General features: G+C 36.2%; 1 protein-coding gene across 1 annotated transcript in view; it reads left to right on the forward strand.

Annotated features, from left to right (window-relative positions):
• CSMD1 (CUB and Sushi multiple domains 1) overlaps nucleotides 1-13,674 on the forward strand; it is a 1,116,699-nt gene that overhangs the window by 769,021 nt on the left and 334,004 nt on the right. The window contains exons 9-10 of the mRNA XM_069851527.1: nucleotides 1,983-2,107; nucleotides 8,949-9,070. Coding sequence (XP_069707628.1) covers nucleotides 1,983-2,107; nucleotides 8,949-9,070 — 247 coding nt within the window. The remainder of the gene's footprint in view (nucleotides 1-1,982; nucleotides 2,108-8,948; nucleotides 9,071-13,674) is intronic.

The raw sequence follows: 13,674 nt of genomic DNA on the forward strand, positions 1-13,674 counted from the left end.
CATATCTATTAACAAGATATATATATATATTTTAATATTACTGTAATAATGAAAACCCAGTCTAAACATTAAATTCTTTCTTTACTGCATCAGAATATTTGTATGTTTTGGGTTTGGGGGATTTTTTTTTCCCCTTTATTCTTTCTTGAGGGGCAATAATCAGGTATATTAAATTTTAAATTGCAGCTGCAGACATCCAATAACTATACTTTTCACTCTGACTTCTTTTAGGTTTTGTAATTCTCGTTACAAGTCTTGATAGCAGAAAATTTCACGGAAATGTTGACACTTTCATATCGATTCACACGTCAGCGTATTTTGAGGCAAATCTTTATCCAGTTCTATTTTTAATTTCAATTCTTAAATATTTCAGTTCTCAATTTACATTTATCATAACTAGGGAGCTGGTTGTTTTTCTTCTTGTCTCCATAAAACAAACTTTCAGAGCTCATAATTTTAGAAAATGAGAAAATTAAGTTTAAAAATAGCATTAAAATGTCACATTGATTAATCATACTCTTTTCTTTACCACTAAGAAAAAACAATTCTTTGTTAGTTTGAGGTATGCATTTGGAATCATGCTTAGTCTATTTTTCTGAGGGTTTCAAGAACATTAGACAAGATAGTAGATTATAACATATAAAATAAATACAATTTTAAAAATTATATTAATTTTGAAGGATTTTTTGCACTTCCCATGAACTATTGAAGGAAGGGACCAGTATTTTCCCTATCCTTCTGGTTTGTTTGGTTTTTTTTCACATTTAACAGCTAAAGAACCAAGCGTTAAGAAAAGCAGATTTTAAAGCTTTCCAAGATTTTAGGACATCACATTCAAATTTTAAATAATAATAATAATCATCATCATCATCACCATCATAATCATCCTATTAAACTTTTGGGAAAGATCTGTAGAAGTACATCATAATAATGATAAGCAATGTAGTTTATTTTTATGATGTCCTCTGAGAAACTAATAGAATACTTTTTCTTGAAGGGTAGGAATGAGCTGGATGTTAGTGAATGAGGTTATTTGCTGTCCTTTACAGCACAATTTCAACCATAGAGTTTTCTGATTCCCATCTAGCAATTCCCTGATGTTTAGGACTCAATGACATAGAAAGACCAAACTAAGATATCTACTTTATCAAGATCTTTGTTTACAATGTGGGTTTATCAGACACAGATTTAAAAATGCAAGAAAGCTTAAAACAAAATCAGTTTATTATGATGGGGAACAAAGAATGTCACTAATAATAAATGGAAGCAGAAATGTAAATACTATTTAGAAAAGCTCTTTTTCAGATACACAGTAACCACATGCTTTTTTTTGTAATTCCTCATAAATATTGGTCAACGTTATTCAGAAAAATTCATTATTAAAAAAAAAAAGGTTACAAATCATTTGAAAGAGACACATTTCAAAGTTACAAGTGTAAGAATCTATCTCCATTCTAATAATAGTTATCATTTAGCATGTTTTTTAACAGGAAATTTCGAAAAGGTCAAGAATATTTAATGAATTATTACAATTTACAGAAATTAATATTTCTTAGTTGTACATGTGTGCAAATTACCATATCTAACTACTTATTTTCTCAATTAGGCTTTTAGGGAGGGGTTGAAAGTATTCATGAAGTAAATTTTGTTGCCTGAAAGAACAGCAGTTATATCTTCTCTTAAAAAGTATATCTCTCCATGTGTTTATTGAAGTCATAGTTTAAAGGATGAAACTTAGTATCGTCATTTCTTTATATTCCTGGGTTTACTTCTTTAAAAGGTGGACAAACTAAATGGTAGACCTTTTCTTTACAGTAAATTGTTTCTTATGAATATAGTAATGATGGAGCAGAATTTCTCATCCTGAATTTTTTGTTTGGACCTAGAAATATTGTCATTTGGTGACATTTATGTTTATTTGGGTGGAGTGATATTTAAAATATGTTATAATTCTTTTCTCCTTCCTCTCATTTTTCTCGTAGGGTGGGTGCAAGCGTACAGTTTTCATGTGAAGATAATTATGTGCTTCAAGGTTCTAAAAGCATCACTTGTCAGAGAGTGACAGATACGTTGGCTGCCTGGAGTGACCACAGGCCAATTTGCAGAGGTAGGTGTTATACTTTGAGTTTTTTCCTGAAGTTTAAAAGAGTAATTTATAATTTCTGTTTCAAAATACAATGAAATTATGTTCAAAACAAAGCAAAAAACTTATATATCATATATATGTGTGTGCATATAAGTGATTATGTATATCCAAACATCTTTCTGTAGTCTGAAGCAAGCAAGTAAAGATGCAGAAACAGTATCAATTTAGGGAGCTCATTTCCTTTTAATAGCTTTCATTTCACTTAATCTTCTTTTTGTCATGTGAAACATATTTTAAGTAGAACAAGTTAGCTAGGTTTCAGTTATTTTTTTCCTAATTAAATTCCTAAATAAGAGCTCCTCACAATCATATTGCATTTCTATCAGTTCCAAATATGTACATAGTCCTCATTGTATGGTGAATTCCCTTCTAGTTCTTCTGTTTTGTGCAGCCTTACATAGATTTTTACCTAACCTTCTGACTTCTTTTCTAATTGTTTTTTCATTATGGTCTGAACTAAAGAATAAGTTCCTCCCCTTGCTTTTAAGGAGGAGAGGGGAAGGTGGCTTTTTATTTGTTTGTTTGTGTTTTTTGCATTACAATCTACAATCGAAAATAAAAGCAAAGAAAAATATGTAAATCCCATCGAAGTACGCCAGAACTGATTTATATAGGAAAAATAAAGAGAATATATCTATGCACAGAATTTTTCATTTTTCTTAGTAGAAAAATTGAGTTGCAGTTTTGGATTGTACGTATTAATGGAAACCTTAACTCTAGAAACCTCTTGCCTTATGCCCTCCTGGAACCAGATCACTTAGCCAGCCAGGACAGGCACTAGAAAACAAGTAAACCCACCACCATTAAATAAAAAAACAAACTAACAAATGAAACCACAAAAAATCCCAAAGAAGAAAAACAACAAAAAATGCATACAATTTTTTTTACATAGTTTGTCATTTTGAGATAGATGAAAGAAATATTTCTTATATTCACAAACTCCTATGCTGAATGCCAGTTACCAGGGCAGCAAATGATAGACTGTGGAGGGAAGGATTTGCAACACCTGGACCAAAACTTTTGCTAGTTCAAGAATGAGCTAAAGCATAATCTCACTTATATAAAACTCATATATTTATTAAAAGAGATTCTGTTACATAGATTTTTCATAATACCAAAAGAATTTTTTTTTTCCTGTTGCCAGGATAAGTTTTTTCAACTTCTATAATGACAAATGAAATATAATTGTAAATTATGCTTTCTTCATTAAAGAATATAAGCAGCAGTAGTGGTTTGATCCCAAACGACATTTAAAAGTCTACCCAGCCCCTTGCTTTCTTGCCCCCAGCAGGATGGGGGAGAGAACTGGCAGAGGAAAAGATGAAAATTCATAGATGGACATCAAGACCATTTAATACGCAAAGAAAATCTGTGCAAGCAACCAAAGCAAAATAAGGATTTTACATTCAGCCATTTCCTGGGGAGCTGGGCCTCAGCACAAGTGATGGTTGTGTGGGAAGACAAACCTGTAACAATGAACATTCCCACTTCCTCCTTCTTTCCCTGAGATTTTATTGCTGACCATGTTGTTATATGGTATGAGATATCCCTTCAGTCAGTTGGTATCAGCTCTCCCAGTGGTGTTCCCTCCAATCTTTTTGCCCACTCCCAGCCTACTTGCCATCGGGGCAGTGTGAGATACAGAAAAGACCTTGATGTTGTGCAAGCAATATTTAGCAATATCCAAAATACTGGTGTGTTATCAGCACTTTTCTAGTTACAAATGTAAACCACAGCACATATAAACTGCCATGAAGAAATTCAATTCCATTACAGTCAGATCTAATAAAATGACATAAAGACAGCTCTTGGGTAATTTATTACAACCTATATGTAACATGAGTAATATCGCATAGGCATATCATGTAAAGACTGTAGAATCTAAAACATAGTAAAAGAAATATAAATAAAATTTATACCTCCTACACTTTCCAGAGCAGCAAAGCAGCTGTGATTCACAAGTGTGTCTTGAGGTCAATGTATGTAAATGAAAAATCAAAATATACCCTCTCAATATTTGATTTCATGCTACTGCAGAATAACATGTCCATGCAACTCCACTATTCACTCTTGTTAGTCTTTTTTTGTCTTTGTTTTTTAGTCTATCTCCTGAATTTGTTATTCTTTGCTAATTCATTGCAGAAATGAGCTGAAGTAATCTATGCATGGTAAAAGTAATGCTCAGCAGAAAGGGGCTATTTGCTGCTGAATTATCTGTGTGTTATTACTAGTGTTTGCTGTTCCTTCCAATTTATTATCTGCAAATATCTTTATAATGCTTTACTCCCTCCAGTAAACTTCTAACAAAACAGGATAAATTAGTCCTGTACTACCATTAAAACCTCTGTTGGAAAAACTAGTTACTTTCTGCAAATATAGAATCACAGAATGGTTTGGGTTGGAAGGAACCTTAAAGATTATCTAGATCCAACTCCTGCCATGGGCAGGTACTAATAGATCAGGTTGCTCAAAGCCGCATCCAGCCTCGCCTTGAACACCTCCAGGGATGGGGCATCCATGACTTCTCTGGGCAACTTGTTCCAGTGCCTCAACACCCTCATGGTACAATTTCTTCCCAGTCACGGGAACCATCTTACTGAAGGCAAGTTCCTTCATTATTTATTTAAACAATATCCATGTAATGACCTTACTTACCAGGGCATAGGGTGGGCTGGTGGCTAGTTGGAGAAAAAGAGCTACGAAGCCTGCCTGAGGCAGGGGTGCAGGGGCATGTCTTGAAGCAAGGGCCCATCCCACCGCTTCAGGCATGGAACAGGGCAGACCAGGGGCATTTCCAGCCTTGAGCATTGGGCACCAGGTTGGAAAAGACCTCTGAGGTCATTGAGTCCAACCATACTGATTGATCTGCTACTAAACAATAACCTCAAGTACCTCATCTACCTGTCTTTTAAATACCTCCAGGGATGGTGACTCAACCACCTCCCCGGGCAGCCTCTGCCAGTGCCTGTTAACCCTTTTGGTGAAATTTTTTTTCCTAATGTCCAACTGAACCTGCCCTGGTGCAACCTGGGGTCATTCCCTCTCATCCGATTCCCTGTCCCTTGGGAGAAGAGATCAATACCCATCTCACTATGACCTCCTTTCAGGTAGTTGTAGGCAATGATAAGGTCTCCCTTCAGCCTCCTCTTCTGTAGGCTAAACAACACCAGTGCCCTCAGCAGCTCCTTGTAAGAGTTGTTCTCCAGGCCTTTCACCAGCTTTGGTGCCCTTCTCTGGACACTCCTCAGCTTCTCGATGTCCTTCTTAGAATCGTAGAATCATAGAATAACCAGGTTGGAAGAGACCTATTGGATCATCGAGTCCAACCATTCCTATCAAACACTAAACCATGCCTCTTAGCACCTCGTCCACCCGTGCCTTAAACACCTCCAGGGAAGGTGACTCAACCCCCTCCCTGGGCAGCCTGTTCCAGTGCCCAATGACCCTTTCTGTGAAGAATTCTTTCCTAATGTCCAGCCTAAATCTCCCCTGGTGGAGCTTGAGGCCATTCCCTCTTGTCCTGTCCCCTGTCACTTGGGAGAAGAGGCCAGCACCCTCCTCTCTACAACCTCCTTTCAGGTAGTTGTAGAGAGCAATGAGGTCTCCCCTCAGCCTCCTCTTCTCCAGGCTAAACAACCCCAGCTCTCTCAGCCGTTCCTCATAAGGCCTGTTCTCCAGCCCCTTCACCAGCTTTGTTGCTCTTCTCTGGACTCGCTCCAGAGCCTCAACATCCTTCTTGTGGTGAGGGGTCCAGAACTGAACACAGGATTCGAGCAGCGGTCTCACCAGTGCCAAGCGAGTACAGAGGGAGAAGAACCTCCCTGGACCTGCTGGTCACGCCGTTTCTGATACAAGCCAAGATGCCATTGGCCTTCTTGGCCACCCGGGCCACTGCTGGCTCATGTTCAGTCGCTGTCAACCAACACCCCCAGGTCCCTCTCCTCCAGGCAGCTTTCTAGACAGACTTCTCCCAGTCTGTAGCTGCACAGGGTTGTTGTGCCCCAAGTGCAGGACCCGGCATTTGGCCTTGTTAAACCTCATGCCATTGGACTCTGCCCAGCGGTCCTGCCTGTTCAGATCCCTTTGCAGAGCCTCCCTACCCTCCCGCAGATCGACACTTCCACCCAGATTAGTGTCGTCCGCAAATTTGCTAAGGGTGCACTCGATGCCTTCATCCAGGTCATTGATAAAGACACTGAACAGGGCTGGACGCAGCACTGAGCCCTGGGGAACCCCACTTGTCACTGGCCTCCAGCTGGATTTCACACCATTTCCCACCACTCTCTGGGCCCTCCAGCCAACCAGTTTTCCACCCAGGAGAGTGTGCGCCTGTCCAGGCCAGAGGTGACAGTTTCTCAAGCAGAATGCTGTTAGAAACTGTGTCAAAGGCTTTGCTGAAGTCCAGGAAGACCACTCCCAAAACTGAACACAGGATTCAAGGCAGGTACAGGCCATGGATAAGCAGAGACATCAGAGCCTAGATGAGGGTCAGGATCAACAGAGACTGGGCAGGCACAGCCATGACTGTGGTAGAACCACAGGCAGCTGCTCAGTGGGATTGCTTAGGCAGGGACTGATAGACTAATCCCACCCTGAAATCGATCCCCTGGGCCCACAGAGAGTGGCCCCAGGTGTGGCTGATCAGGGCAGTTTAGGCTTGTTAGTGCCCTCAGGAACTGGATGGACCTAATATAAATGTTCCCAGATTATTTGACTTCCATGCTGAATCCTTACAGCATTTCATTCTTGTATTAAATAAATGTAATGCAAGGTTATCTTAGCAATTTTTGTGCAAAGCTTTGGAGTCCTGAAGATCAAATGGGGTAATAGTAGCATAATAACAGCTTGGTTTTTAAAAGAGCTGAAAGAGAAGTTTTTTAGACTTTTTTCTTCATGAACAGCTAGAGGAGTCACAAACTGGATTCAAAAGATTATTGCCACGAAGTTGCACTTCTGTTCTGGATTAGTTCCTTCTGTGGCAGACTTCATGCAGGGAGAACTGAAAAAATAATAATAAATAAAATAAATTCTACTAGTTGTAATGCTAGAAATATATGGTGCTTCCTTCAGTTAGCAATAAGATTTTTCTCTTTCATTCAGAGCCTAGGAATTGTCTCTTGTTATTCTAGCAATTAGATGAATGTGTTTTGCTTGGTACACAGCAAGATGCTAAGCTTTCTGTATTGCTAGTAGGCACCATACCGTGGCATACTTAAATGTGATTAGTTCTTTTTTTCCATGTTAAAGCACCAACAGCTTGTTAATAATCGTCAGTGGTGCTTCAGTAGAAGATGAGAGGTTTTTTTGGCTCATAATGAGATCGTTGTGGAAGATTTCCTTGTGATGTGCCTGAGACTTAAATTAAATTCATGGAAGGATATTAAGACAGTTTCTATCATGGAAATAATAATAATAGAAATAATAGTAAATAATAATGGATGGATATATTCATAGTAAACTGAGTCCTAGCTGAAGCAGTCTAGACACAGAGTTATAATTATTTCTCAAAGTCTAGTTTGTAATATACTAAAGAGGACCAAGTGCTGGCTGAGGATTGCCACGGAAGGGTAGACAATCTGGAAGTAATTTTCCTCAAATTTCCTTATTTCCTTTTTGTGCCAGTCACTGCCGTTAATGCAGGAGATCAGACTTTGGCTCTGCAAGTTTGTGAAGTAAAAACATGCCTCTTCAGAATCGAGACAGTCACAGACAAAGATGAAAAGTAAGGTTTTCCGAAGTGCCATGTATATGTTTAGTACTTCAATCCAATATTCCAAAAAAAAGAATGACCAAATTTTTAAGGAATGTATTCATTCCTTTTGTCAGTACTGAAAATTGAGTAAGTGGAGGTTATAGATCATGTGAAAGTTAATGGAAGTTATGTAAATAAGTTCTGAGATTAAGATATTTGAAGGCTTACAGTATTTAAATACTAATAAACGTATGATCTAGGATCTCTATATTAGCATGGTGCCAAAGAGCTGTAGTGTCATACATCTGACAGTGGAATTTTAAAATGTTTCAAGTTTTGTAAACCTGTTCGATGTCTCTGGAAATTATGTATCTAGGTATTTTTTTAAACACTTTCAGATACTGATATATTTTGAGAAGTTTGAATATTTTAGGAAATCTAGATGTTCTTTGGAAAATAACTTGTAAAGTAATTTATTTCTCAAATTAATTATCTAGGTTTGCTAAATGTGCCAAAGGGATTATGATGGTTTTACATTTAAATCTGTGCTTTATAAAAGCAAGGCTACTTCGTAGAACTGCTTTATATCTTCCTTTTTTTTATTTCCCCCCCTCAGCCGATTTTCTTTCCTCAGTTGTAAAGAGCTAAGACACCACAGGATTTAAAGTTTAGTTGAAGAATATACTGTTACAAAAAGTCAAATACTGTGATACATTTTTGTTTTCCTCCAAACCATGGAGAAGTGGAGAACACACACCAAACCTTCTTGCACTCATGCAAAGAAGGCTCATTCCATCCACTTGGAGGGGATAAATATCTTTCTAAACAAAATATTGATACGATAATCCTTAGAAATTAATTTACATAAAGTAAGAATACAGTAATATAAATGTTGGGCTGATTAACTGAAAAGTGCTGGCTTCCTTTCTCTGTAGGATGTTTTTCAGGATATTTTTGACCAGCTGATACATCTTCAAAGGCAGTTTGCTGTAGAATGTATCAGCAAAATAATAATTTCACAGCAAGTTGTTAATGATGCTATGGCAATTTTTTAATCTTTAAGGAGAGCAACCGATCAATAGCCATTTTATTTGTTGTTTATCCTTTTAGCTAGAACATGTGGCTCTAATTTACGTGGACCAAGTGGGATTATTACATCACCAAACTATCCAGTTCAGTATGAAGACAACGCACATTGTGTGTGGGTCATTACAACAACTGACCCTGAAAAGGTACGTTTTTTTCTCTTTTTCTCAATTCAGCTTGTAGAAGTTTGGATATGTCTTAAAATTTTCATGCATATTTGTGTAAATGCATGAATACATGCAAGTATGTATGTTCATTTAAACATAAAAATTACCAGAGTAGAGATGTTAAGAAAAGATATTGAGCATTAGAAAGAAGCCACAAGTTTTTCATATCTATGAAAATGACCACTCAGTGTAATAGGTCTTCAAGCTTCTGAGTTATAAATAAATTTTCTAATGAAATACAGAAAATCATATTCAGAGTCACAAACTGCTAAATGAGTCGACAGTGTATAGTTCAGTTTGTATCTTAATACTTACTGAATCTTAGCATAAAAACCACACATTTAAGTACTTTGTCTGATCTTGTTAGGTGTTTTCTACCTATCTTCTCTTATCAATCCACTGTTTTCCAATTATGATTCTAAATACATAACTATAAATAATTATACATAAAATAGCAAGCACGATCAAGTATTCTTATTAAAATGCACTGTACTGAGATGCATTTTTCACTTGTGTTTCTGTAAAATCAGTTTACTCACTATAGGACAGAGACAACCCCTACCTGTAGGAATAAAAAAGATGGAATAAAAGTCTTTCACTTATTTTGCTTTTCTGCTGTGAAATGCTGAATAAATTAGAGTAAGTTGAGGAACATACAATCTATATGTACTTTCACAACTACATAATGTATTTCCTATGCAAGTTTTTGCAAGGCTGAATTCTTGACTTCTTTATTAAACTTGAGGGGAAATATCAAACTTTATCTCACCATAAATTAATACAAATATTTAGAAGCAGAAAAGATTGTTTTATGGCATGCTTTCATAGCTTATTGTTGACAAGTAAACATTTCCCGTGCAAAATCAAGTCCTCTTTGTTTTAAAGAGGATTCAGTGCCTCAGAAAATAGGTATTCAAGAAAAAAAACAACTGCAAAAGCACAAAGGTTTTCTCACTCTGAACAATTTCACTGCAACAGGACTTCTATCTGAACAGAAAAGGCTTTATTTAATTCCAAACTCAACTGTTATAATTTATTTAGTATAGAAATTAGAAGTGGCTATTTGTCAGTGAATGATCTTTGACTTTAAAGACATTAAATTTTATAGAAAGTATTAAATCACTTTCAATTTTTAAATATAGATTAGCATTTAAAATATGAAAAATGTCTGACAAATGCATCTGCTGAAATTTATGTTCAGTAATATGTTGTCTCTTTGGTTCTGCAAAATGCAGTATAGTTTTATAAGAAAAAAAATTGTGTATCAAAAGAAAATATGTGAAATGACTACTAATGTAAGAGAGTCTTGACGTTTTAATGGTTTCTTTATTCAGAAATGTTCCGTTAATTTTTCATTTTTATTTTTCTTCCTTTTTCAAGAATTTCAGTTAAGTGCTGATTTTCATATTTATAATAAAATGAAGATGATAATCTCCTGGTTGATTGCCAGAAAGTTTAACCCTAATAATATGAAAACTGCTACTGATGGACCAGTGCTGTTTATTAAACTGTCCCGTATATTTTTTCTATGGAGACTCAGACTTATTTCATTTCTGAAAATCACTAAACCTTAATCTACTTCAACAACACACAAGTTCTGTTCATTCTACACAATGTATCTTTCAGAATGGATTTAGGATTTTAGTAGGGTGGATCTCAATGAGGCTGGTGTGGATTAGCTTATTACTTTGTTCGCTGAACTTGAAAAGGCACTGTTAAGTAGTAGTCTGTGGACAGCTTGATAGTTTATCAGTCACAAGAATACACTGAATGAATTGTACACCCAGACAGAAATTCTTCTGTTGTGTTCAAAATGAAGAGGTATGAGTACATGTCCTCGAGCTTTCATCCAGAAAAAAAAAAAAAATTACACACTATTACATCCAGCTGGGTAGAAGGTAAAGAGATTATGCTGACAAACATGTTGGGAATTACAATGTAAGAACAACACTTGGACCTTTTAAGTCTTTCAGTTCTGGACACAGTTGGTGATAGGGAATGATTTGTCTTTTTATTAAATGTGGATTTGTCTAGCAGTGCAACAAAGGAAGATGCTTTTCTAAACTTCATATATCTAGGAAGGATGGGTGTTTGCTTTAGGACTATGACAACTGTGAGTGTGAAGTCTTAAAACTGGCTTTGTTTAAGGCCTACTGTATCCTCAAGTTGCTTTCACATAAACTCTACGTTATCTGCTTCAGTGTGTATCAATACAAATCTGATATTGGGACTTCTATCCCCAAATAGCTGAAACAATATTTAATGCACCCTTTTGGATGCTAAAAGATCTATTGGAAAACACTTTCACTTTGGAGACAACCTGGCTGAAATAGAAAAATTTTCTTACTCCTTTGTAAAGAAAAGTATCTTTCTAGCTAGTTCACAAACCTGTAAACTTTAAGAAAATCAATTGCAAAAATAATTTCCAGGTTTCCAGAAAAAGGAATTGATGTTAAGATTTGCTGAATGTCATGCAGATTTTCATCCATGACTTTTGTTGGAGTTATGAGTGACAGAACTCTTGAAAACAGATCTGTGTGTTGAAGGTCTGATTTTAAGATTAGATTGAGTAGCCTACATTTTTGCCCTTCAGATCTGAAAAAAAATATTGTAATGCTGAAATGTGTGATTTTCTTTTCCAAGAAGGTATACAGTCCATGAAACGTTGTTACTGTGTATTTAAAATAGTTTTTACTTTAGTAGTGAATTTTTGTCCTTCATCAGATTAGTTTACGCATAGTATTTTGCAAGATAAGACAGTGTGCCCTCTTAATGTAGCATTCAGTGAGGTTTAAAGAACACAGTGTAGTAAAAAGATGCCCTTGCAAGAAATGTGGAACATTATGTGCTGGAATACTTTAAAGAATATTTTTTTCTTTTTAAAAGGTACATAATATTTTCCAAATTTGCATTCTGGTGCTGATGGGGGGAGATTTTTAATGTGAATTCAAAATGAAAACACATTTCAACCTCCTATGGGGCAGGACCATAGTTTCAGGTTTTAATCAAGCATGGGAAGATAGTTGTTAGTTAAATGTTTTTCTAACATTCATTTGACTTTTCTAAGCAGCACAAAGATCTAAGTTAAATTTGGTTCTACTATTCAGATGTATTACTGTTAATGCTCTGCTTACTTTGAAGACTTGATTTTCTTCTAACATTTATTTGTTTCCTCTGGGTCCCACTATGGTAGCTTCTGATCAGCATCCTACTGAGTCATTTATTAGACTTTCAGTGTTTGCAAATACAACTTTATGGTGCTCTTCTGACTCTCTGACAAGTACATGCTGTAATTCTTGGTAACATTACATTGGCTTAGTTGTTCTGTTCTGCAGTTTCTCAACTTTTTAGAATCAGTCACTTTGGACTGCACTTCCGAGGTCTTACTGATCTGTTGTCTTTACCTCCTTCTTGCTGTTATAATCTCTTCAGTATGTTCTAAACATGCCTCTATCTCTTGCTGTTTTGCTTCATTCTGTAGGCTGTGGGGGTTTTTGTGTGACTTACTGCCCTGGATTTCCTGCTGCTTTCACTGTTTTACAGCAATATTACTAGATTCAAAGGCTCCAGTTTTCAACTTAAGTATCTATAGGAGGGCAAGGTTTAGTGTTGTTTCAGCAATGAGACTAAGTTTGCACAGTGTTTTCTTGAACGATTGAGGATTTTGGTATAGTATATGTGCCATGGGCTGCAATAATACTATGCTGAACGTCCTGGTAAATAAATAGTGTGTCCCAATTGCAGATGGATTTCGGGGTTGGTTTTTTAGGGTTGCTTTTGCTTCGGTTTTTTTTGTATTTGTTTGTTTTCATAGAATCACTAGGTTGGAAAAGAACTTTGAGATCAAGTCCAATGGTACCTGTCCACTACTAAATCATATTCCCATGTTCTTTCGATGCGCTCCAGTACTTTAGTGTCTTTCTTGTAGTGAGGGGCCAAAACCTGAACCCAGTATTTGAGCTGCAGCCTCACCAGTACCAAGCAGAGGGGCACAATCTCTTCTCTGGTCATGCTGACCAACACCATTTCTGATACAAATCCTCCATAATTTAAAGCAATCAAGTGCACTGCCTAAATTAGTTTTACTTCTTTAAGATATTTCTGTCTTCAGAGTAAATGCCTCAAAGGGTATTAGCCCTTTTAAAATCACATTTTCCTCCTGACTTTCATTAATGAAAGAAAAACTGAAATGATCAATGCTAATTGTGGGAGGTGGACAGAGAACTTTTATATGTAAACATTTGCATATATCTGATTCCATATGAGGGTTTACTGATGTCTAATAAAGTAATTTTAAAAGTTTTGGAAATGTGGATTAAATAATTTAGTTGGAGTTGTTTACAGAAATTTAATGCTGCTTTGAAGTAAATAGGTTTGGATTCTTTGTGTAAAGTGTGATCTCAGCAAGAATCAAGGTACATATTAGTACCCCTGCTGAATATTTTTAAAGTGATTAACATAGATTAGCATGCTAATTTGTCAGCTACTTGATCCAAGAAAGGTATGAGTAGATTTGAAGTATGTTAGAGAAAAAGAACAAAGGTTCAACAGTTGGTGAACTATTCATGTATTTATAAAAAGAG

Source organism: Phaenicophaeus curvirostris, chromosome 2, assembly GCF_032191515.1.
Source record: "Phaenicophaeus curvirostris isolate KB17595 chromosome 2, BPBGC_Pcur_1.0, whole genome shotgun sequence".
NCBI classification, from domain to species: domain Eukaryota; kingdom Metazoa; phylum Chordata; class Aves; order Cuculiformes; family Cuculidae; genus Phaenicophaeus; species Phaenicophaeus curvirostris.